We start from the raw sequence: 12,910 nt of genomic DNA, 5'->3' as shown, positions 1-12,910 counted from the left end.
TATGACCGCAACGTTGCCATGGTCATGTTCTCACAGTGAGAACATGAACCATCCACAAACGCTGCCTCCGTGTGGGTCACGCCCAGACACGAAAGACAGCGATCATGACCATCCGAAGTTGAGAGGTAATGACTGCAACCAGGAATAACACCCAATCGGAAAGGTATCTTTAAAAAGACACGTCTTTAAAAAGACGTTCCGTGTGTGCCGCTCTTTTAGAGAAATATATACTCTTTTAGAGGAGGAAAAGCTCTTTCAGAAAATATATTCTCTTGTTTTTCTGCCGAAGCGCCCAGGGCCGTTCTCTGCAGTGCACCAGTGCAGAGGAGGGAGAAGCCGCTGAAATGCGCCGTCAGATCCAGCAGAGGTGAATGAACAGTAGTATTCAGCTCAATGAGCATGACCGTTCGGCTCCGAAGAGAAAATCTGAATGAGTGGTTGCATACCAGCTCCTTTAATACCCGTATGTCCGGGTTTATCATAGACCAGAGGTGTCTCGGGCTCCCAAGAGTGACCCCTAGTGTCACTACATCGACACAACGTCGAGTGAGTGACAGATAGGGAACTAACTTTATTCAAAGTCAGTGACTGTAATGTTATCCAGTAATTTAAAAAGTAATGTTACACCAACACTGACTGATACACAAAATGTTTACAAAGCATTGAAAATAGAAGATTTCTGACAAACATACCAACACATAAATTAGTCACCTCTCTTTCAGCACTTTAATTTGCCCTTAAAGAGTCCACTTCTTGAAATGATGAAAATGTCATTATGAAAGTGTTTATTTATTTATTTATTTTGGTTTATGGAATACCCCATTACTTTAAATATGGGGTACATTTGATGGTAACAGGGTTGACACCAAACCTGGGGACATAACTTGAAGTTTTAATAAATGAATAATACATAATGTAAGCTAAAATGTAAACTAAAGTCATTTTTACTTATATGTATATGAGTGATCACTAGAGAGTCATGACATCGGCATTACATGCCCTTATTTTATTAAACATGTAAATGGTTGATAATGACATCTGTAATAACATGTGCAAGATGTGTTCCAGTAATTAATCTGCAGAAGTCTTTATACAGGATGTTTATGCGTCACACATTGACCCTGACAACAATAACAACACAAACAAAAAGATGCATGAGAGAAGGCAACAATGCACAGCGCAACATAAGACAGCAGCGGCGGATGAGCGCTGAGAAGTTATTCTGCAATTACCACTTCAAAGTGTGGCAACTTTGATTAATTTAGCTTAAGTCCTGCCGAGCACAGGAAAAGGCATGTGGGGAGCGATTGGAGAGTGTGCGGCATGCTGGCACAGCTGATTTCACACAATCTGAGCTGTTTTGGCTTGTCAAGCACATCAAAACTGCCTTTGAAGACTGAAAAATACCTGTTAGTGTGAAATGTATTTTGACAAATCTCAGATAATAAGGGGAGTAGAGAGGCGAGTGGGAGAGCGGGAGGAGGATCACAAGTGTCATGCACTGGGGGCACCAGTGGCTGTCCAGGCTCACTTGGTGCTGTAGGCGAGATACGTAAATCACGTAATTACCTCAGCTCAGACCCAGACAGAATCTGATTAGTTGTGTGTTTTGTTATTTTGTTGTTGTTGTTTTGCATTTTCTGTCCTGATTTTGGGGAAAAATCTGTGGAATGGGTTTGAATTTGGTAAGATGTGTTAAATGGAGCTGAAAGTATACACTCTTATTGGTAGCTTAAGGCATAACCAAAGTAGCCAAAAATATGTAGTAAATGAACACACGAGGGGCGGAAATGGGGACTTTGTGAGTGACGGATGTTCGAAAGCTGCAGTCAATTCCTTGTGAGCATGTCTCAGCTAAAAACTTTATTTTGTAGTATTTGTATATGAACAATGAAATTGTATTCATATTTGCATAATTGCTGACAGTTTTGTCCACATCAAAATACAGTGCATTTAAGCTGTACGTTTTTTTATTTATGTGTTCTCTGGGAATTAAACTTGTGACCTTAGTGTAGTTAGTGTCATGCTCTTCCAGCTTAGCTAAAAGTACAAATAAACAAACTAAGCAGATGGCAAGAAAGAAAATGTGTATTATTTATTTATTTTATAAGCCAAGCGAAATTGCAACTCAGCTTGGCATCATGCACCTTCATGGTATGAAGAGGAACAGCTTGGATACTGTGCAAAATAACTTTTCTGTTAGTGTTCCACAGGGTAACAGAATTTTCTTTTGCACAAAGGGTGAAACATTGTACAAGTGAATAGGTGATTTCTGCCACATGCAAACACTTGTTTTACCAGTGGTCAATATCTAATTTTCTTAAAGGAATAGTTCATCCAAACATGATAATTCTTTCATCATTTACTCACCCTTATGCCGTCTCACTCCCGTATGACTTTCTCTCTTCTGCGGAACACAAATTAAGATATTTTGATGGAGAAATGAGTAGGGGTGTAATGATCCTCGATCAAATAACGATGTGATGTCATTGATGCAACATGTAAACCTCGATGTCTATTTTTTTTTTTAAGATGCACATTTATTTTGACACTCTAATGCCAGCCACGTCCGTACGCATTTCCGTCAAGTGATGCGGCAACCTTATGATGTTCATCTCCTTTTATAAGCACTAAACATGCTTCTCATGTGGGACTTCTCATGTGCACTCTGCCCTATCTTCTATTTTAAAGCGTTATGAACCGATTCAACAATGTCAAACGGCTAAACAGCCATTCTGAACAGCGCTGATGAGGAAAAGAGAAAACACCTGCCCTGCACCGACATCAAAGACTTTTCACATCTACACATCAACACCCTTACTTACATTTATCACAGTAAACTGTAACAGAATTTTTCAAAACAACTGTGGAAGTTGTAGCCAAGAAAAAACACAGATAGCACATACTCTCCTGTCGTGAGTATGTAATTATTTTGGATTAAAAGACTAGCTTGACTGTTGTAGAGATGATAAATTATAACTGTAGTGTTTTCCTCATTCCAGCAATCAGCTGTCATCAAACATTGTTGATCCCATGTATGTGACTTTGGGCTTTATTTTCGTGAGTGCACAACGTCTTATCCAATTTTTGTGAGAGCACTAATTCTAATCGCAATTTCCATGCAAAGCGCAAGTGGGCATGGGTGGGAGTGTTTACGCTATTGTGGGTGTACGTGCGCAAACTGTGTGTGTATCATATGTTAATGAAGTGCCGCAAAGTGCAGTTTGCTATTTTCCTGAGAAATAGGTCATTTCATGTCAAAAAGACATTTAAAAACCACATCTTTACTCAGCGCAAAGTTTAAACTCAGTTCCTGCATTTGCAGTTTGGAGATTCCACCAGCAGGTGGTAATAAATTTCATGTCCAAACTCTGAAAACATAGTGGAGCATAGTTTATTTTCAATTATTATTATTAGGTTTAAATTTACAGTAGTATTTATGGTCTAATTTGTACACCTATAAAGGTATTTTTCCACCTGTTTTCGTAGAGTGATTTTTAAGTCATTGCAAAACGGGCTGGTGGAAGAAGTTGGAGAGGATAAAATGTTTGGAACTGGTAGGCTATGATTTTGACCACTTTGTTATTTTGATTATATTTTAGTTTCATTAGAAGGGTAATTTCAATTTAGAAATATGTTTGGTTGAATTTTTTCATGTTTCAATAAATGTATTTAATTTTTCAAAATCAAAATTGAACGGTAGATGTGAAGTGCGTGCCGATTCAATCACTGTTAATACTAGCCATGATTTGTGTGTCAGCAGATGAAAATGATTAATAATACTTACATTCTCTGTAATTTAATGGAACCTACATCCAAATTCTGAGGAGAAACACATTTTCCATGCATATAAAAGGAGTGTGTCACTGTCATAGAAAAATGCCCAACAATCATCAAGGACGCATTTTAATGCACAAATTAACGTAATTTTCAATTCTTCTAATTCATTGCAAACAGTCCATTTACACTACAAATTTCTTATGAATGTGTCTTTGTTTATATCACTGGTGCTTGAGGGAATGGACTATATAATAGGACACAGATGGTGGAATAATAACTGGAGAAAGCCAAACCTTGTGCCTAGACTTAGCGCATACTTGCACGAAAATAAAACAATTTCATGGTCATACCCAATGACTTTGCCCTTATGACTTTTGGCATAGTGCTGCACTTAACGCTAGCACTCTTAAAATAGGGCCCTTTATTTTGTATATTATTTGTTATTCTGTATTATTGAAGTACCTTATTTTGTTGTGGATGTCTCAATGTGCATACTTCAATTGCACCTATTCAGAGAGCTCAATAAAATATTCAAATGTTCTCTTGGTTACATTTGTGACATTAAAAAAATAAATAATAATAATTATTGACTGTGTAAAATAGGCACATACTACCGTAAAATCAATTGTAGGCCCCAGAATCTAATCAAAACTAAATTGTATCAAGGCAGACTTTGAGGTATTGGCAAATATCGGATCGCTGGCTAAGAGAATCAATACAAGATTGAATCATGATGAAACTTGCGATTTATACCCCTAGATATGATTTTCTTTTTTTTTTTTTTCATACAATACAAGTCAAACACGTTCAAGCTCCATAAAAGATATAAAGGCAGCATACAACTCAAGTGGTTTAATCCATGTCTTCTGAAGTGATCAGGGCTGTGTTTCCCAAAAGCATCATGAAGCCTAAATAGATCGAATAAACCATTGGTGTCAGTGGTCCCTACGATCAACTTAATCTTGCAATGCTTTTGGGAAACAGCTCTGATTGGTTGTGGGTGAGAACAGAACAAAAAAATAACTCCTTTTTCACTATAAATATTGACATCTGCAGTCTCCTTTATATGATTATGATTTGAAGCTGGTTTACACTTGCAGAACAGAGAGCATGCTACGCAAGTGTAACTGAGTGAACTTGCAAATGTGAAGTTCACCTGCATCTCCATCAAAATGTGTTTATTTGTGTTCTGCAGGAGAAAAAAAGTCATATGATTTTGAGATGGCATAACAGTGAGTAAATGATGAGAGAATTATCATTTTTGGGTGAGCAATTGGTTCACTTAAGGTAGTTCCATTAATTTAACAGAAAATCGGATGATATTATTTCATTCCCAAACGCCTTGAGTAGGAGAATGTGAGAATATTTTCTCACAAAGGAATTTGCCTTTATTTACCTTGCTTGTGTGAATTTCAGCTTTGTTTTTGTCAGCGTTGGGCGGGTTTGTCTGGACGATGGGCTCTGGGTGTAACACAGCTCCAGTGGGGCTCTTACCTGCCATGACAATGTAAACAATCCATGTGTTCATGTTACAGTAGCTAGAATATAAATTATGAGATGTGGTTTATGGTTTCATTAATTAAACATAGATATAAGATATATAACAACTTGTCAGTTCAAGCAAATAATATGGAAGCATTTTTGTACAGCCATCACCCATAAGGTGCACCTATACAAATGCTTCCATAATATTTGCTTGAACTGTCAAGCAATTGTTATAATATATATATATATATATATATATATATATATATATATATATATATATATAAACAAACATATTTTTTATAATAATAATAATAATAATAATAATAATAAAAAGGTTTCCCATTGAAATACGTAATTTCAATGAAGAATTTTTTTTTTCTCAAATAAAATGTAAATATAATAAATAAATCATAAATCAAAAGCAAGGGAGTAAAACAATATGTAAATGTTCAACCGTGTCAATTTTTAAAGTTTAAGGTTAAAATCCCTTTTCCGGGGATGGGATGGGGTGGGGTGGGGTGGGGTGGGGGGTTTTGTGGGGGTAGGTCTATCAAGATTTAAAAAATAAAATAAAAAACAATTAAAAAAAAATCAATAAAAAAGATATATAAAGTAAAATGTAAAACAATTTTTTTTTCTGTGCATTAGCAGCACAATGACTGATGCATTAAGCTCAGTTGTCTGTAGATTTTAAACAAAATAAACTAAATGTATTCTGTAAGAAAAGTGATGAAACTTTGTTCACTCACATTACCCCTCCCTCCATTTCTCTCTCCCACATCATCAACATCTCTGCACCCAACCTCTCCTTTTTTCATTGCTCTAATGCACACAATTAGACATGATGAAAAATCGAAAAAAAATTGTATTTAGTTGTAATACATTTTGCCATTCTTCTTTCCTTTTGAAAATGACTTTTGAAGTACTCTCTCTCTCTCTCTCTCTCTCTCTCTCTCTCTCCTCCATGTGTAATTTGAATGGTAAGCTGCCAGATGTGTGTCTTATGCTTGAAGTGCAAGAGCTTTGCATTATTTAGCATATTAACATTCATAGAATTTAAAAAGAGGGTTTCTGCATCGCCTGGAGCTTCCAATTAAGTAAACCTTCGCTAGATACATGTAAAAATGTTACCATGAGAAACTTTTTTCATTGTGTTTTTTTTTTTTTTCTTTGCCTCAGCCAGTCGCATCTATATAATAAATATGGAAACTTCCCAGATTATATAATTTTTCCTCTTGATGCTGCATTAAATATATCAGTAATAATAACTTTTAAATATTGGCAACATATCAGGAAGACTTCAGAAGACTCAAATGGGTTTTAATAGCAGAGGCGTTTTTGGCTGATATGTCCTCTTTGCTGTTTGGTAACTGATATTACATTTAATGTGAACGCAGATGTAAGTTTAATAACAAGTTTTGCTATTAAACATTTATGGTGCCTAAAGTAAAAAATAAAAAATAAATAAATAAATAATAATAATAATAATAATAATAATAATAATACAAAGGTGAAATATATCATAAAGGCATTTATTTTATTTGGAAGATTTCATAATCATGTTCAATTACACAACTCAACTCTATGTGCCATCTTTTCACTGTAGTGACAAGCTAGAAGACATTGGCCTATTGTACACAGAAATGAATAAAACCCATTCTCTACTGTTGAAGGTTACAGAGTCCAAAAGTAGTGAAATGGAAACTTCTGTCTGGTACAGAAGATGTGTCAGTCTGTTTTCTTTTGGAGGAGACACAGTTAATGACCCAAGAAAGCACATGATGGAGTAGTTAAATACAAAAAAAAAAAAAAGTTTATTCAAAACTTTCATGATATGACACTGGCCCCAGTGGTTCTCAGCCATTCCAAATTTTGTTGTTTGGTATGAAATGGTTTTTCAATAATTTCCTCACATGGTTGCTTCCAAGAGTTTGTTTCAATGGGGAGTTAATAGCCTATTTCATTTTCACTGTTTATACATACAGCACTATATTGTCAAATGTGTTGTTCATTAAAGACTTTGGACAATTCATTAATTAGCTTTGACAACGAAGTAACATCCCCAGAGACCAGTTTCTCTGTTAACCCTCTGGGGTCTGAGGGTGGTTTGGGCCCTGGATAAGTTTTGACATGCCTTGACATTTGTGCTTTTTTCAGTTGCTTAAATACATATTAATGGTTAAAGTCTGATAACACTGTATTCAGCACAAACTGGGCTACAATAATATGTGAGCAACGTGTATGTACATTTTGTATTTTTGAGAAAATAACATTTATGCGTGGTTTTTGAAAAAACAAAGAATTTAAGTCACTGAAAGAAGGCCATAAAACACATACTAAACATTTGTTCACAAGACTTTTGAGAACTGGATCTTGTAGCCTATAGTTTTTGCTACAAAATGATGTGAAAACCATCCTGATTACTCATTCATACAAAATAATATAGTCATTTAACTTTTGTAAGACATTTTTAGTGTTAGAAAGGCCATATGCGAGGAGGCGTGGATGATCATGAATATTGATGTGATTCACACCTGAGAAGACAAAGACCCCTCCCCTGAGAGAGAATGAATGTGAGGAGACTTAATGATTGAATGTATTGTTTGTAGCTTATTCACAAAATCAAGTTTAAGTTAAAAGAAGTAAACTGACTATACATTTTCTTTACATAAAGACTTTACTTAAAAACTTTAGACCTACACTACCATTTAAAAGTTTATAGATCTGTAAGATTTTTTAATGTTTTTAAAATAAGTCTCTTCTGCTCACCAAGGCTGCATTTATTTGATCCAAAATACAGCAAAAACAGTGATATTGTGAAATATTTTTACAATTTAAAATAACTGTTTTCTATTTGAATATATTGCAAAATGCAATTTATTCCTGTGATCAAAGCTGAATTTTCAGCATCATTACTGCAGTCTTCAGTGTCACATGATCCTTCAGAAATCATTCTAATATGATGATTTTCTAATATGGGCATATTTACAGCACATTTGACACATTTACACCCGAAAAGATATTTGAAAGCACAAGCTTCGTTGATGATAATGAGGCAGCATAAACACTAGTTAAAATATAATCTAAACATTTATATTATTTTTATATCATATTACGTATCATATTTATATCATACAGCATACAATTTAAATACCTGCTTTAGCCGAAACAGCATTTAAATTTAACTAAAACTTGCCTATAAGGACATATTTCAAATTTCAGTACTCTGAATCCTGGCTGGCAAGTCTGGAAATAGTCCAACTTGTAAAATATGTCCATGTTTATATAAAATAGCATGTCAACTAATGTAAGTAAAACTAAATGACTTACTCATCTGAAATTGTATCCTCGGCTGGATCAAGTCTCTCTTCAAACGTTCATCATTGGATTTCCGCTCTTCTTCTGAGGAAAATGTGAACTCTTCGCCACTATCCAGGAGCTTCCTCACCTGTGTAGCGTGCCATCTTCCAAACGCGCAGAAAAGTGAATTAACTTGATGCTTTTTAAGGCACTGTTGGGGGCGTTTACAATTTGCATTGATCACCTCAGCACATTACCGTACGAATAGTGCCATCTGCCCGTGGGTGTGATCACATTAACGATAATTAGCTGAGCCAGGAGAAACTGTACATCGCTTTGTTTCATACAGATTACATTGCAGGAGAATATTTGTTTTAAATTTGAATTGTTTTATTTAAAAGTAGACATTTTAAGCTTTCTTTAGATATATGTTTCATGTTTGTCTGATAAGTATTCGCGGAGTTTCAGTTCATTTTTGTGATGTGTTTCAGAAAGATGTTTGTGGAGACAGAGACGGCTGAAAGCGCACCCTGTTTATTTTCTTTATTTTACAAAAACACAAGGTTTTGTTGTTATTGTGAGTGTACACAAATAAAAGTAGACCCTTTATAGTCTCTAATGATGTCTTACACTTATATGTATGACCAAAAATGATGGAGTATTTTAAGTTGTTTCCGCTGTTATGAGGAAAAAATCCAGCAGGATGCGCCAGCCATAGGGTTAAGTGCAGTGTGCAAAATATGTTCTAACATTTTGCCATCCCCAAAATAAAAGTACAAGAGAAGTAAGACTAATTCAAAGGTAAACATACAATTTCACTGCTTTCACAAACACCATACAACAATCTATAGGTAGTACACTAATTGCTCAAAGTGGCATATTGACTTCAACAATGACATTGCAAAATGCAACAGTTTGTTTGCAATTGGGTAAAAAGATACTGACGGAATAATGAAGACATTCGCCTTACACAAACTAGAGACACATATCTCTGCTGAATGCAGTATACAAAATATTTTCTAACATTTTGCCATTCCCAAAGTTAAAAGTACAAGTGAAAAGAGACTATTTCAAAGGTATAAATACAATTTCACCGTGTTCACAAGCTCCACACCACAATCTATAGCTTATACGGCTAATATACTCACTCAAAGAAGCAAAGAAATATGGCTCAAAAAATGACCTTGCAAAATGTAAAGTTATTTTTCAATTTTCAAGTTACTCAAAAATTATATCTAAGACATGCAGCACAAGCACTACAAAAAGATACCGACAAAATAATAGAGACATTAGCCATACACAACCTAGAGACCCATATCTCTGCTAAGTGCAGTGCATGATGTATTTTCTAGGGTTTTGCCTGTTAGAATTTGTGGCCTGCAGAGATGTGTATTAGCAGCCTGCACTGCACCTCTGTTCTCAATCCAGAGACCGTAATTCCTGTCAGCACAGCATTCTGCTTGTCTCTGTGCCATAGAAATGCATGTTTTAATGGGCAGCCAACACAACTTTGCAACTTTGCCTTTAATTATCCTTTCTGCAGCCTGATGCTCCGATGGTGTCAGGCCTGCATCAGCACAGTGTTGACAGCTAAAGGATATGTCCATGAACTTGGAGCGCTGTAGCCACAACCCAAACTCTCCCAGGGTGAACAACAAATGCTTGTTATCCTCTGCTTACCATGAACGTGGGGCAAGTAAGAACCAGGCCTGCAGGGTCGATTGACCAATGGGGACCTGTGCGCTCACCTAGACATTTAATTGCCCTACTGTTGGGTCCAGAGTTGCCATATATCAAAGGTCAGTGAATTATTTATAACCCATGAGCATAAACCACGATTCCTATAATTACCAAATACACATTCAGTGTTATTGGAATAATCTAAACAAAGTGACTTAAAATATGCATAGATAACATTTATAAACAAATTATTAACAATTACACTTTGCAAGTTTGATCATGTTTGAGTAGTGTACATCTAGCATATCCATAAACAGTATATTATATTTATTTATGTATTTATTTTTTCAATCAAAAATTAATTATGATTTCTTAAAATGTCTATAAATGTTTAAGGACAAGTGTAACTGGTGATTTTTGTTGTTTGTCACCATTTTTAATTTTTTTTTTTTTTTTCTGGTTCATTGTAAATGCACTGCACTGCGATGAATGAATTTTAAAAGTAAAAGAAATGCATGAAGTCTTTCAAATAGAGTTTATTTAAACTGCATGTACAATCATTCTTAAATAATTACCAAACTGCTGTTTAAAATGGTTTTAGATGGAATGAAGCATGTCACACTGTAGGACATGCCAACTTCACAAAAGTATATCAGGTCAGATACCCAATTACAGTGTTCCCACACCTTTTGACCATTGAATATCCATGACTTTTCTATTCGTACATGATTACTCTGTTAGGAATGAACTTTTTTTATATATAGATACTGCACTCAAAAAGAGCAATTCTGGTTGAAGATTTTGTATTTATTTATTTGCATGAGAATACTAGAAACTATATATATATATATATATATATATATATATATATATATATATATATATATATATATAAAGTACATTTACTATAGAACTTCCCATGGCTTTTAACAATGTAATAATTCCCATGATTTTCCCAGGCTTGCTAATCATGAATTTTAAGTCCCCTGATATTTTCAGGTTTTCCAAGACCATGAGAACCCTGTTTTCCAATGTATTCTGTGTAAGCAATCATCCCAAACCTCAATGCCACATCTAATGTTCAGAACTTAACGTGTATCTGCAAGACTGCAATGATATCATGCTTAAAAATCAGCATTATGAAAGGCTTGTCACTTCACTGCAGTTTGTTTTTCAGCTCGTAAGCAAAGCAGCCTTCGGGTATGTCTGTCCGACTCGGTCAAATTCACCACATGCAGCAAAATTCTCTCATCTACAAAAACAACTTTGATGTAACCAAGGTTAAAGTGTCCATTTAAAGATGGGCAGTGGTAAATTAATTGGGGTAAGAATGCACTGTGATCGAGTGAATATGATCTTGTATTAGGGTTAGTTGCTGTGACCGGGACGGGTCCCCTGAGGCTGGTGATGTGAAATGAGCATGGCCACATTCCACAGACACTCTAGGAGAAAATCCTGGAAATTGTCATTACACTGAAGGGCCGATCGGAATATGATGCATTTCCTTAAGGAGCAAGACACAATGAAATGGCTTCCAAAAGCCCCGCCCACCGCTTGCAGTTCCAGATCCACTAAGGGTGATCAGAGCAGAGAGGCCTAATTTGATTAGTAATTTGAATTCAAACAGACCTAGAGTAACAGGATCGTTCACTTAATGTGAAAGGTCTGTTAACTCACAATGCCTGCAGCTACGTCATATGTTGCATAGTATTCTCTGCTCTTTTCTGCTGTTTTAAATGAGGGAAAATAATGTTAGCAATCAGTGCTCCTCTTTGACATGTCTGAGCATTTCAAGAATACTCTCGGATACTCTAGGGTACAAGAATACTCTACAATATTGGTTTAAGCCAACTAAAAAGTTATTAAAATAAATGTCTCAATACAGAATGACTATTTCAGAAAACTAGATTGTCAAGCTACAAGCTACTCATAATTTAGAGTAGTTCTACATCAAGCTACTGTAATGAAAAAGTAGTAAGCTACACTACAAACTACTGATAATTATAAGATAAAATAACCTACATTTAAGCTATTATTTGAATTTTTTTAATATATAATCAGATTGTACTACCAAATGCTGCAAACTGCTCAGTATTTATCTTCAAACAAAAAATGAGATAATTTTCATTGTATTTTATCAGTATTTTGTCTTATCTTCCAATAAAACTACCTAAGCATACTTAAAAGAAAAATGTCATGTAAAGCAGAATGACATCAAATATTAAAGTCTTGTTTTCAGAACAAAATAACAAAATTGGGATTAATGCTTTAATAAATTGCCAACAGGGTAAGACAAATAAACTTAGTTTCCCTATCTGTCACTCACTCAACGTTGTGTCGATGTAGTGACACTAGGGGTCACTCTTGGGAGCCCGAGACACCGCTGGTCTTTCATAAAAGGCCAATGAAAATTGACGAGTGGTATTTGCATGCCACTCCCCCGGACATACGGGTATAAAAGGAGCTGGTATGCAACCACTCATTCAGATTTTCACTTCGGAGCCGAACGGTCATGCTCATTGAGCTGAATTCCTACTGTTCATTCACCTCTGCTGGATCTGATGGCGCATTTCATCGGGTTCTCCCTCCTCTGCATTGGTGCACTGCAGAGAACGCCCCTGGGCGCTTTGGCAGAAAAAAGAGAGTATATTTTCTGAAAGAG

At 35.5% G+C, this 12,910-nt stretch overlaps 1 protein-coding gene across 1 annotated transcript in view; it reads right to left on the bottom strand.

The window, feature by feature from the left end:
• The window catches only part of ofcc1 (orofacial cleft 1 candidate 1), a 180,593-nt gene that overhangs the window by 123,504 nt on the left and 44,179 nt on the right, over positions 1-12,910 (bottom strand). The window contains exon 10 of the mRNA XM_051686771.1: positions 5,177-5,274. Within this exon, the coding sequence (XP_051542731.1) occupies positions 5,177-5,274 (98 nt within the window). The remainder of the gene's footprint in view (positions 1-5,176; positions 5,275-12,910) is intronic.

The sequence above is a fragment of the Myxocyprinus asiaticus genome, chromosome 44 (assembly GCF_019703515.2).
Source record: "Myxocyprinus asiaticus isolate MX2 ecotype Aquarium Trade chromosome 44, UBuf_Myxa_2, whole genome shotgun sequence".
NCBI classification, from domain to species: Eukaryota; Metazoa; Chordata; class Actinopteri; order Cypriniformes; family Catostomidae; genus Myxocyprinus; species Myxocyprinus asiaticus.
Note: the sequence above shows the minus strand (reverse complement) of the source record. Positions and strands in the feature narration are given on the sequence as shown.